The 12,779-nt window shown below is 40.9% G+C and overlaps 4 protein-coding genes across 6 annotated transcripts in view; 2 read left to right on the top strand and 2 right to left on the bottom strand.

Moving 5' to 3' along the window:
- Positions 1-37: 37 nt before the first annotated feature.
- LOC128262935 (serine/threonine-protein kinase TBK1) lies at positions 38-2,717 on the top strand. Its single transcript, XM_052997524.1, has 6 exons — positions 38-234; positions 307-1,333; positions 1,393-1,672; positions 1,730-1,805; positions 1,860-1,984; positions 2,054-2,717. Exons 1-6 carry the CDS (start codon positions 151-153, stop codon positions 2,622-2,624), a joined length of 2,163 nt encoding a protein of 720 aa, XP_052853484.1. The 5' UTR covers positions 38-150; the 3' UTR covers positions 2,625-2,717.
- A 102-nt stretch (positions 2,718-2,819) lies between these two features.
- LOC128262933 (cerebellar degeneration-related protein 2-like) lies at positions 2,820-5,682 on the bottom strand. Its single transcript, XM_052997523.1, has 2 exons — positions 5,523-5,682; positions 2,820-5,445 (listed from the first exon to the last, which is right to left on the bottom strand). Exon 2 carries the CDS (start codon positions 5,401-5,403, stop codon positions 3,019-3,021), a length of 2,385 nt encoding a protein of 794 aa, XP_052853483.1. The 5' UTR covers positions 5,404-5,445; positions 5,523-5,682; the 3' UTR covers positions 2,820-3,018.
- A 464-nt stretch (positions 5,683-6,146) lies between these two features.
- On the top strand, positions 6,147-7,369 carry LOC128262937 (uncharacterized). Its single transcript, XM_052997526.1, has one exon. It carries the CDS (start codon positions 6,238-6,240, stop codon positions 7,060-7,062), a length of 825 nt encoding a protein of 274 aa, XP_052853486.1. The 5' UTR covers positions 6,147-6,237; the 3' UTR covers positions 7,063-7,369.
- Positions 7,370-7,783: 414 nt separating this feature from the next.
- LOC128262932 (probable nuclear hormone receptor HR38) overlaps positions 7,784-12,779 on the bottom strand; it is a 35,138-nt gene continuing 30,142 nt past the window's right edge. For all 3 annotated transcript variants that reach the window (XM_052997521.1, XM_052997520.1, XM_052997522.1), the window contains exons 4-5: positions 11,541-12,621; positions 7,784-10,895 (exon numbers count right to left, since the gene is read on the bottom strand). In XM_052997521.1, the coding sequence (XP_052853481.1) occupies positions 10,639-10,895; positions 11,541-12,621 (1,338 nt within the window). In that variant the 3' untranslated portion in view covers positions 7,784-10,638. The remainder of the gene's footprint in view (positions 10,896-11,540; positions 12,622-12,779) is intronic.

Consider the following 12,779-nt stretch of genomic DNA (forward strand, 5'->3'; position numbering starts at 1 on the left):
ACCTGCAAAAGTCGAGTGTTCAAAGGAAACTTTTAGCTTGACAGCCAGTGTTACCGATAGGCTCTTGTTGCAAGTGTTTTGTTTTTCACTATCGATGCAGGCGCTTGGAAATAAATTAAAATAACAAAATAGGTGGAAAAAAGCTGAAAAATGTCCTTCCTGCGCGGCTCCGTGAGCTATGTGTGGTGCACAACCAGTGTGCTGGGAAAAGGAGCCACCGGTTCCGTTTTCCAGGTGAGTCTGGCCGATTGTCTTCAGAATTTTCCTTCTGACTCACTTTCTTTTTGTATTTTCTTTGACTTTTAGGGGGTCAACAAGATTACCGGCGAATCGGTGGCGGTAAAAACCTTTAATCCCTACAGCCACATGCGTCCGGCGGATGTCCAGATGCGGGAATTCGAGGCGCTGAAGAAGGTCAACCACGAGAACATAGTGAAGCTGCTGGCCATCGAGGAGGATCAGGAAGGACGTGGCAAGGTCATCGTGATGGAGCTGTGCACCGGCGGCAGTCTCTTCAACATTCTGGATGACCCGGAGAATTCCTACGGATTACCAGAACATGAGTTTCTGCTGGTGCTGGAGCACTTGTGCGCAGGAATGAAGCATCTGCGGGATAACAAGCTGGTGCATCGTGATCTCAAGCCTGGAAACATCATGAAATTCATCTCGGAGGACGGGCAGACCATCTATAAGCTGACAGACTTCGGTGCCGCCCGTGAACTGGAGGACAACCAACCGTTTGCTTCGCTTTATGGCACGGAGGAGTACCTCCATCCCGATCTCTACGAGCGTGCTGTTCTGAGAAAGTCCATTCAGCGATCCTTCACCGCCAACGTGGATCTGTGGTCAATTGGCGTTACTCTTTATCACGTGGCCACTGGCAATCTGCCTTTTCGACCCTTCGGGGGAAGGAAAAACAGGGAGACCATGCACCAAATCACCACTAAGAAGGCATCCGGGGTAATTTCCGGCACTCAGCTGTCGGAAAATGGACCCATCGAGTGGTCCACTACTCTGCCACCGCATGCACATCTCTCTCAAGGATTAAAAACACTTGTGACACCTCTGCTAGCTGGGCTGCTGGAGGAAAACAGGGAGAAAACCTGGTCCTTTGATCGGTTCTTCCATGAGGTGACACTTATCCTCCGCAAGCGCGTCATCCATGTGTTCTTTACCAATCGCACTAGTTCGGTAGAAGTATTTCTGGAGCCCGACGAGCAGATTGATAACTTCCGAGAGCGCATTTTCCTTCAGACTGAGGTGCCGCTGGAGAAGCAGATCCTACTGTTCAATAATGAGCATCTGGAGAAGAAGGTCACTCCACGAACCATTGGTGAGTCATTAACTCTTTAAGATTTCTTTAGTGAGTCTAATGTTGATAATTACCTCCAGCTAAAGCATTCCCTGTCACCACCACGGAGCAACCCATATTCCTTTACAGCAACGATGACAACAATGTTCAGTTGCCTCAGCAATTGGATCTTCCCAAGTTCCCTGTATTTCCTCCAAATGTTTCTGTGGAAAATGATGCCAGCCTGGCTAAATCCGCTTGTAGTGTTGGTCACGAATGCAAAAGACGCGTAGACATCTTCACATCGATGGATATTCTTATCAAGAAGGGCGTTGAGCACTTTATTGAGATGCTTATAACCACAATTACTTTGCTTTTAAAGTGAGTTTAAAAGAAGAGGCACCTTAACTTTGTATTAATTAACGATTTTAATTTAAGGAAAACTGAGAGCTTCGACAACCTACTTTCCACTGTGATTGACTATGCAGATGTGGTGCAAAGCATGGCCAGAGTGGTAAGGTGCTAATGCTTCTTATTAAAAATAAATGTTATATTGATAATTTATTAGACAAAGGGAGATCAGGAGCTGAAGACCCTGCTGACCGCCTTGGAAAATGTCAAAAGCGACTTTGATGGAGCCGCCGATGTGATTTCTCAAATGCACAAACATTTTGTCACAGACGATGAACTCAAGTGGGTTTAAAAGAATATGCAATTACTTGTATTGTAATATTAATTGAATTTTAAATTATTTTGAAATAGCGACCAATGGACATCCTCTATGCACGGCAAGAAGTGTCCTTGCAGGACCAGGGCCAGTGCTCAGGCCAAGTATCTGGTGGAAAGGCTGCGAGACTCCTGGCAGCACTTGCTCCGGGATCGCGCCACGCGCACTCTGACCTACAACGATGAGCAGTTCCATGCTTTGGAAAAGATCAAAGTGGATCACAATGGCAAGCGCATCAAAGCCTTGCTTTTGGATAATGTAAATCCGACAGTGGCTCAAATTGCGGAATGTCTGGCAGATTGGTACAAGCTGGCCCAGACCGTCTATCTTAAAACTCAAATTCTGGAGAAAGATGTGCGAGATTGCGAGCGGAAATTGAACGGCATACGCGATGAACTTTATCACGTGAAATCCGAACTTAAGTTGGATGTGGACACAAAGACAATAAACAACAACAACCAGCTGGCCAAGATCGAGGAGCGAAATCGGTTGAGGGTGATGCAGCAACAGCAACAGGAAGTTATGGCTGTCATGAGGTCTAACAGCGAGATAATAAGTTTGCTTAGCAAACTGGGCATTTCAAACGGCGGCCTTGAGAGTAGTTAGCCTGACAAATCGTTATAGTGAATGAGTATTTTATTCTCCTTTTTTTACTTTGTAAGTTAAAAATAAATGTTTGCTTTTATGTGAAATTCAAAACTACTATCCTAATGTTTTACTTACTTCAAGTTGGGGTTATTAACTTTTTACGGGTGTCGTTAAAAAACCATTGCTGTTGAATATAGTAAACAAGTCATATAGTTGACGTCATTAAATAATTTATTTTATCATGCTGAAATACAGTTAAATTTTCGTTAATAGTAAAGTTGGTATTGTAATTTAACTGTCTATACATTAAAAAGCGGACTAGACTTCATGGCACATACAATTTAAAAAATTTAATAATGCCCTATGGCTAGAATGCAATGTATAATTAATTATTTACATTCTCAAAACAAGCCTACTTTTGACGATACTGATGATGGTTCTTTCGTATGTTGGATCCGTTGTGTTGAAGTCGCTGGGAATGTAGTTTTGTGGGAATATGATCACCGGCATCGGCGCGGCGCAGTACTTCAGCATAAGATAAATCTAACTTTTTAAGTTTATGTAAATCTTGCGATACAGTGTTGTGGTAAAACTCAACACCATTTAACTCTATTACACGGCCACGAGAAGTTTGAGGAGTATTCATATTTTTATTATAGATCACCATTGGCGAACCATTCCAATTGCTTGATGAAGGAGTTGTCCGTCTACGATTACTGCGACCATATTCCGTGTTCAATGTGTCCGTACACAACTTTGAGCTGCCTTGTCCACCGCGGTTATTCATGGCAAGGGGACTGTTTCTGGGTGTGAACTCACGGGAATTAAATAATTCGATACGATCTCCAGATGAGCTCTGGTTTCGGTGCTTTCGTCGGTTCTTCTTTTTAATTCCGACACCTACGGTTAAGTATTCGAGAGGTTCCCGTTTGAGTGGAGTAAGTACCTGTCCATTTTCCTTAATCGGCTTAATAGTGGCCTCACCGACAGTTGTTTCCTTAGAAGAGTTACTTAACAAGGTAGATTGCGTATGAGCCGAGTGGTTTTGCTGACTCCGGACTTCAAAGATGTGTTTTTTGGCTGTTTTGCGTTCCAACTTGGTTACGCACTCGGACATTGCTATGGACTGATTAGATATAATCGAGGAAACGACGCTTTGGGTATCATCGATGAATTCATCTGGAGATTCCTCCCTTTCGGGTGTTACTGGCGGTACTTTTGCGGGGACCAAGGGTAGTTTTTCTATCACCTGTGCGTCATCTTGCAGGGACGGTAACTTGTCTACTTCGTTATTATCGGCAGCTTTCTTGAGCACTCCGAATATCTCCTTGAAAAGTTCCCTGTACTCCGGGCGATTGCGAAAATGAGATTCAATCGGACTGACATCGTCATAGATACTAAATTTACAATCATTTCCATTACTAATTGAGCAAAGGAAGAAACTAGGTCGCTCGTCGGTTTGTGTGCACTTGTTACTAGTCTCATCCGAGAATCCCGATGATGTAGTTTCAGATTCCGAAAATTCGGTTGGAGTGCGTTTGCGAGTTGAGTCCAACATTAGTTCAGATTCTTTTGAGCTATTAACAACTATTTCTGTTTTTTTGCTTTGACTTAATTCGGTTATAGTTTTGCCATCTGAATTATTGGCAAAATTGCTCTTGGCCGCATTTGAGGTTCTCTTTACTTCCACCAAAGCCTCGTACTTTTCGACTAGGTCGCGATACGGATTTGGTTTATCGCTGGCGTTAAGGTTAAGATCTTCGGAAATTCTTAAACGTTCTTTATATTCAGACGCACTATTATCGCACTTTGAGGCGTGTTCGCTGCAAGATTGAATGCTTCGGTCGTCGTCTTCGTAGATTTCTTCGGTTGGAGCGATGGAAGATTGATCATCCATATTGGTATTACTTTCGTTTATATCCCTCAGACATCTACTACACATTTGACCTTGTCGGACGTCGTCGAGAAGGGAGAACTCTTCGTGCATTGACATAGTTCCCTCATTGGCACTGTTTTCGAGCAGACGACTTTGCAGACCCTGGTTGTCTTGGATGATGGTGACCAGCTGCTCCTCCAATTCGGTGCATCGTTGCTGTTCTGCCAGAAAATCACGTTTTATGATCTCCATTTCGCTGAGTAACTTCACCAACTCCTCGTTTTCTTCACCCTTCACAGCGGTTCTCTCACACATGGTGTCATTAGTGAAGGAGAGCTCCTCCACCCCCGTTGAGTTGGCTATTGCCATGGCCATAACATCCAATTTGGATATTTCCAAATTCTGTTCCTTGCACAATGATTGAATGCTGTGACTGGAAACGGAACCCTCGGCTGAATGTTGCATCCTGTAACGCTCCTGCTGATATTGATCCACTTTACGCCGTTCGGTGCTCAGAGATTGTCGGGCATCGCTTAAAAGTTGATTGAGTTCCTCGCAACGGGCTTCCAAGATTTCCGTGTTGGTTGTCAGCGACTTTATTTGCTTCTTATCGCGATTTTTTTCCATGTTGAGCCGCTGATTTGCACGTTCCAGATCTTGGATGCCCACTTCCAGTTGTTCGTACACCTTAAGCCTGGAATCATTCACCTCGGTCATGGCATTAATATGCTTGCGAAGGTGCAAAATCTCAAGTTCCTGCTCATCTCCCTTGATTTTGTACTCTTTTATGAATGTTTCAAGTTCCTTATTACGCTCCAATAGGGTTTTTCCAAGTTCCGCAGCTAATTGTAGGTCATCGAGCATGAACTGTGATACGTTTTCACAGCCAGCCATACCGTGATTGGAATTGGATTCCTCCATCTTGGGACCTTCGGACCTTAAAAGCTTGGCTTATCGCTAAAACTGCGAAAGAGATAAAAAAGATTTAATCGATTTTATTTGATTTTGTAATTAAGCTTTCGGGGGGAAATGGGGATTACTTGTCAAATGTCCTCGCAATGGTGGAAAAACAGCTACAGCAACAACAGTAACTTTTTTACTGTTTCATCCCCAAAAACAAAAAGTATGGTATTGCACTGACTGCAAAAAAAGCCCTACGTGTCAAGTGCAACTGCATTTTTGTTAAGCGGTTACTTTTTATAAAATTTATTTAAACTTTTGAAAAAAACAAACAAACAGTGTTTTTTTATAGATATGGGAATAATTTTATAAATGGGATTAATTATGTTCAGGGGATTCCTGAAATATGTTAAGATTAGCTTTAGGGTTGCTTTTTTCAGGCAATATACTGCTGTAAACTATTTGAATCCCTCGAATAAGTATTTATGGTTTTACTTAAAGCCTAACTACGTATGTTATTAAAGATAATTTAGCAGTTTTAAATTAGTCTACTTATTTAATACTCGCTTAGAATAAAATATAATAAAAAAAAAACTTTTCTAAAAGTTGTCCAGGAAAGATATACGTCTAAGGACAAGATATCGTGCTGTTTTTGAAGAAATAATTTTGTTTAAATAAACAATTATGAATTAAAGTATTCTTACACCATTTGTGACGTTACCTTGTCAAATCGATAGTTTGATAAGCCGGTATTAACTAGCAAACATCGCCTGGGCACACTAATCCCCGGCGTTCTTGTTTTGATTTTGTTTTTGGTCGTTTATTTTGATTTCTCGAGAGGATGCATCCCCCGCCATGCTGTACACTCTAGTCCTGGTAGCGGAGTTCGTGGACGAGTTCCTCTTACGACCGCTGGCCATACTGATCGACGCGGTGGTCACCAGCGTGTACTACTTCCTGTGGGGCAGCTACTTCGTTGGATACTGTTTGGTGGAGGGCAGCACGCGAGCCTGGAACCTGGTGAGATGGGCGGCCAGCGAAGTCCACAGGGTCTATTGCGACCTGTGCCTCATCACGCTGGATGTGACGGACTACTTCTACGGCGGCACCAAGGGTGGCCTGCAAAATGCCAGAGATTTCGGACAATCCTTGGCCATGTTATTCTGTAATTTGCTCATCGAATTAGGGAATTGCACCTTGTGGGTGTTAATGCTGCTCCCTAGGCTCATACTGTGCATCATTGATTACCTTCTGGATTTTGTAATGCACTCCATTGTGGCCCGTGGCCTGAGTCTACTGAACAGCGTTTTTCGGCTCTCGATAGGATTGTCCCTGCTGCTAATCCTCTACATGTTCCGGCGTTATGTGTTCTTGCTGCTAATCTACCTGCTCCAACGTGCCCGCTCCGAGATCTCAACGAAGACGCAAAGCGTTTACCTCTGGACTGATCAACAGTTGAAACGTTTTATGCAGAATATAAGGAATGATCCGGGCAATGCCGGATCTCCTAACCGCGGAGGCTGTGTGGTCTGCATGGAGCGTAGCAGGAACATCGTCATCATGCCCTGCCGACATCTCTGCCTCTGCAAAGAGTGCTCCCAACAACTGCTTCTTCGTTTAGAGAACCGTTGTCCCGTGTGCCGGAACTACATCAATTCATTTTTGCCAGTCTACATTTGATACTAGCTATTTTTGTAAATTGTCTAAAACTTATCATAAATGTATATAAGACTGCCAATTCGAATTTAGCTTTAAGAACTCAATGTCTAATGAAGAAAACAACCAAATGCCATTGGTTAAAGACAATCTTTAAGGACAGAAGAAAAATATCTTTCTTTGCACAAACAAATACAAATATCATGTTTGCACAAGCGCAATATAATTTAAAATGCAAAATATAAACTAAGCCCCCGAAAACATTAAAACAGAGTTATATAAAGCATAAAACACCAAAAACGACAAAATTTTTCAATACGACTTCACCTCCCAAAAATAACAATCAAAACTAAATTGTTTTATGTATTTATTTCAAACCAATGAAAATATACGTTTTGTTTTGTATACATTTATGTAAATACGGTTTGGTTTTTCGTATAACTAATTTGCTCAAAAGACAGATATAGAAAAAACGTTTGTTTTGGGCTTACATCTTTATTTAATTTAAATGTTAATTAAAATTTAAATCGAAATGAAATGATTCGCTTTGCTTGGTATCGTATTTCAGAGTTAATTGAATTGCATGGTGAAATGTTTTTTCAACACTCATATGCGCACTGTTTTGGGTACTTAACTGGTAAATGAAACGATTAAACAATATTTAAATAACATAATGGGCCATATAGCATCGGTTCTCATCTATTAGATAGATATATGTTATAGCGTCTTTAGGTTTCACCTCATTTTCTGCTCATCGCTAGTAGTAGGCGCTATTTGGGATGGATATATAGCTTATATTATCTGTTGTGTGGTTGTGTGAATTGGAGATATAGCGCTCTATTACGAATAACATTATCTTTCGAAAAACGTCTAGTTATGCTATATATATTTAATTTGTGCCAATTTCTTTTATTTTTTTTTTGTTTTGTATAAAGCTGTAAGCGCTGTTTCTAGTTTAATCCTATCCGTTACTTAGTAAAATATATATTTATGTGTATATATCATTTTAATAGCAATATTAAAAGGTTCTCATTTAAAATCGTTTCATCGAAAAATTTCACATTTTACGGTTTTTTGTTTCCTTTTGTAACTGTATCTCAAAAATATGAATCCACACTTGACATTCACGTAGTATATATGTATGCATTTATAAAATTACAAAAGAACAATAAACCAAAATATATATGTATATGCTCGCTCCGGTATATGGCCATATCCAGCTATATCTATAACAATAGCATTTGCGCCAGAATTAACTTGTAAAAGTTGTCGCTCTATTCAAAATATATGTGTAAATATGCATGTAGGTTTGATGTTTCCATGTTGTGTAGGTACAAAGTAGGTTCCTATAGCTAGATATATCGTTATAATATTTTATATTCATGTGCATGATTGATATCCAATGTACTCATTGCTGTAACGGCTAAAAAATGGCATCGCTTTGAGGGTTTCGAACCCGAACCTATCTAACGTCTCGTTTCAAACTGTTTTGGTCACCTTACTGTTCCTGTTTAATCCTGTTTTATTATCGCTCCTAACCGTTACAAGTTCGGGTTTAGTTAAGCTATATTTTTAGTTATTTTAGGGTGCATTTTCCTTATGAAATATTGCTCTAACTCCTCAACTCCCTTTTAGGTTGTTTGTTTGAGGTGGGTGAAATCAAATGAATTGGGTCACTTTGAAATTCTCTTTCCTAGCATTTAGTTACAGAATTTTGTTTAATTCAATTTATTTAATTTTTTTGTTAAGTTTTAAGTGTATTCCATATATTTGATAAGGTAAAATATTAATGTATTGATACCTTAAAAAAAATCCAAAATGCCCCATATATTTAAAGTCAACCCAATTATGTTTTTTTAGTTCCAGCTTAGCCGCATGCAGATCATGGTTTACACTTAGTTTTGCTTGGCCTAAGTTTTTCTTAAAGATGGTACAAAATCTAGTATTTCAACATTTGATGTGCTACATGTACAATAATTTAATAATGATCTATCTAATTTGTATAGTTGCTGCGAATTTATTAAACACCTCGTCGCCCCAGGTTTGCCAATATATTAAATAGATTTAGTAACACTTGGGTTTCGGATCTACATGTTCCGTGCACTCGAAAGCTTGAAGAGATATGTTATTCACATTGGTTTTTGTGTTTTTGCTTTTTAGTTAACATTTAGTTATAGAAGTCTTGAATTTCACACATAGAAAATGTCTTTCGTTAATACAAACGTTAATTGGAAAGTTGCTAAAGGCTGTACTTTGAAAATTCCTCATAACATACATTTGAAATATTTGCTATCTAACAATCTTTTTATTTCTTACTTTTTGTTTTCAAAGAAAGGTGGTACGTATAAAATAAACCATACAAAAGTTAGACATAAAATATATATTATGCGTGTATATATATTTATATATATATATATATATATATATATATAGAGTTCAATGCCAATCTATCACAAAATCACATAGAGGGGTTTTCAATCGAAATAACACACACATATAGAGAGAAGGATCCCACGATCCATTAGCGTTTCTTTAAGAACTTATTTGGAGTGGTTTAAGATAATATAAAGTTTTTCTCTCGTTTGGAACGTACAAACTACGGATATACAAGGGTTTTGGATTACCAAATACTTGGGCTTACTCTACAGAATATATCATATATATACTAGTATTTTAGCTTAACGTCTAGCTTGTGTGTTTGTGTGCAACTCTCTCTGTGTCAGACACAATCATCACAAAAAGGTACTTAAACTCTCATTGTGCACTTGGTTGGTGCGTTGATTAATCGAACTGAATAGTCTTAGTCTACAACTATAAGGAGCCTTAGTCTAGGATTTAACGTAAATACTTGGTTGGGCTATCAAATTTATGCGGGTCTATATATTTTAGCTAAGGGCAAGCATGGCTTTGCTATATGATATGATAGTAGATTTCCACAAATTGGTAATAGATATGAAATTTTTAAAAAATATTGTAAAGGAAATAGTATGTAATTAACTTTCAGGTTCCAATTTGTGGAACTTGTTTTGGGTTATTCTTGAAGAGAACCACTAGTCTAGGCTATAAATTATATAACACTATGCTGCACACATTTATATTTTTTTTTGTTTTGCCTAAAACAATTGACTAGAAGTTAGCAAAAAGGCAAGAGAGCGTTCCGTCTGTCCGTCCGTTAATGCAGAATATTGAGCAAGCTTAAGTCCGGGGTTAGAAAGTGTTTCCATTGCGTGCCTACCCATTGAATTTGACAGTTGAAATTAAACAATTTAACAATTAACGTCAACAAGTTGTAATTTCCAGTGCTGACGAGTCACGCAGGAGCTGCTTTTCTACACTGGAAAACCCCTTTCTCAAATATTCATGTCCGTAATTATCGAAGGGCCGGGCTGTCCAGCAAACTAACTACCTCTACTACGCTATATATATGGCCTGGGTCTGCATTTTATTTCGGTTTTCTTTTTGTGAGATTTATTTATTTCAGGGCTCTCTACTAAAGCTAGTTGGGTCATTTCCTATATCTTAGTAGGGGGGAGGGGGGCATGGCTTAGGGCTAGTTTAAGGAAGCAATGTTGTTGTGATGATACGCTTGATCGATCGCCTCTAGAAGGGCAATGTGGTGACGAACATGTTCTCGATGAGAGCTGGCGCCGGCACCAGGTCCTCCAGTTTCAGATAGAAGATCCTCTGCAATCCCTGGACGCTGAGGGATCGCAGTTCGGGCAACTTGCCCAGCAACCGGCTGAAGTAGTGCTGCTTCTTCTGGGCCTCCGCATTGTAGGTGACATGGTCCCGCAGACTGCCAATGATCTTCATCTGCAGCTGCTCTACTTTTTTCGGCTCCCGCAGGCCATGGCGTTCTGAGGGTTAAATAGGATAAAAAAGGGGTTAAGTAAGCAAATTGTTATTTTAAATTAAGACACTATAATCGAGATCAACAATTACACAAATAATTATTTAATTCAAATTCAACTTGTATTTTATGACGTTGCTTACTTAATATTAAAAAGACATTTCTTTTAAAATGTTTCGATTCGTTAATATAGAAGAGGTAGTAAAAAAATGTATGTAACTTTTAAATGTGAATGTTTTAATTGTTTTTAGGAAACATATTTTATGACATAATAATATAAAAATCGGGGATGACAAAGAAATCTCTTGTGCTCAAATTGGGTTATTATTTATATGTACAATATTGGACATTTTAACCGAATTTCAAGGGAAGAGATTTCTGTGTCACCCCGAAAATATATTTTTTATGTATATCTTTTTTTTCGGAGTTTGAATAATAATAGAAATAATAATAATTGAATAATATAATGAAACTTGAAGATATTTTCTTTATAAATTCATTTCTTTCGAAAATCTTAAAAAAAAATGTATTTTTGATATGACAAAAGCCAAAATAACAAATGTACATAAAAAATATTTTTTAGAAACTTCAACAAGTTATTTTAAGCTGTTTTTGTCTTTTTTATCGGGGGTTTGAAGAGGAGTTTACCCACCTGTGATCAGAGTGAGGGCGCAGAGGCAGGCGAAGGCGGAGATGTCGATCTCCAGGTTGTGCAGGCTGCGGCTGAACTCCATGATGTCGTTGAGCCACTCGCCGAAGGATCGCAGGCACTGGGTGCGATGTAGAACAGTGCCGTTGCAGAAGATCAGCTTGGTGTCATCGCTCCTGGCCCGATAGGCCAGCCTCAAAACGAACAGTTCCAGCGAGGCGCTTTGGAAGAGCAGCTCCTGATCCTCCTGCAGGAGATCAAAGTAGCCGGGAATCTTTTCGGCGAACTGCTTGATCACATCCACGGAACTGGTCAGCAGATGGTAGAACTGCTGCACCTTGTCCGCCTCGCTCATCGACAGCTCCTCGTAGTGGCTGTAATCCAGACACGAGGGATCCGGAGTGGTGTCCACATGACTGCGCACCAGAGCGGTTATCAATGAGATGGGCGGCGATGGCGGCGATTCTTGGGGGGATTTCGGCTTTGAGGGCAGTCGACCCCTTCGTCCCTTCAGCGAATCCGTGCGCACCACTTCCTTGACCATGCCCACGACCAGACACTTTTGGAATCGACAGAACTGACAGCGATTGCGACGCCTCTTGTCCACCGGACAGTTCTTGTCCGCCAGGCAGACGTACTTGGATCCCTTCTGGACGGTCCGCTTGAAGAATCCCTTGCAGCCCTCGCAGGTCCGGACTCCATAGTGCTGGCACGCGGCGGTGTCTCCACAAACGGCGCACAACTGCGACGGAGCCTGGAGCAGTCGGCCCGCCTGGAGGTCCACACTCGCCGGCGAACTGGCCGCCGAATTGGGAGCCGAGCTGAGCTGGAGCGGATGGGCATGGGTGTGCCGCTGGCCGAGGGTGATCTTGGCCAGCTTGGGGCTCTGCGCCGAGGAGCCGGCGGGCGAGACGGTCCGCTGAACAGGCAGCGATGCCCGGCGGACGGGCGGAGGACCGCCCACCGAAGGCGAGGAGATGGTGGCCGCCGCCGCCGCTTCCACGGCCGCCGTGGCCGCCGCCAACTCGGAAATCGTGGGAAACGTCGGCAGCGAGTAACGCTCGCCATTGTGCGAGGTGTAGTTCTGAGGGTTAGACAAACCATATCCGTGGTAAGTTAATTGCTTGTCTTAACAGTGAGTACTTAAACACAGTTAAGCATTAATTAATGGGTTTCATCATAAAAAAAATGGAAAGATTTTATTCTAGTCTCTTCTCTACCAAATCCCTTTTATTAAAGCCC

The sequence above is a fragment of the Drosophila gunungcola genome, unplaced genomic scaffold, assembly GCF_025200985.1.
Source record: "Drosophila gunungcola strain Sukarami unplaced genomic scaffold, Dgunungcola_SK_2 000001F, whole genome shotgun sequence".
Taxonomy (NCBI): Eukaryota; Metazoa; Arthropoda; class Insecta; order Diptera; family Drosophilidae; genus Drosophila; species Drosophila gunungcola.

What these genes read in the sequence shown, in the direction of transcription:
- LOC128262935 (XM_052997524.1), top strand. Translation starts at nt 151, where the DNA reads ATGTCCTTCCTGCGCGGCTCCGTGAGCTATGTGTGGTGCACAACCAGT. An exon ending in GGTCACTCCACGAACCATTG is followed by an intron (nt 1,334 to 1,392) that starts GTGAGTCATTAA and finishes AATTACCTCCAG; the next exon opens with CTAAAGCATTCCCTGTCACC. An exon ending in ACAATTACTTTGCTTTTAAA is followed by an intron (nt 1,673 to 1,729) that starts GTGAGTTTAAAA and finishes TTTTAATTTAAG; the next exon opens with GAAAACTGAGAGCTTCGACA.
- LOC128262937 (XM_052997526.1), top strand. Translation starts at nt 6,238, where the DNA reads ATGCTGTACACTCTAGTCCTGGTAGCGGAGTTCGTGGACGAGTTCCTC.
- LOC128262933 (XM_052997523.1), bottom strand. Translation starts at nt 5,403, where the DNA reads ATGGAGGAATCCAATTCCAATCACGGTATGGCTGGCTGTGAAAACGTA.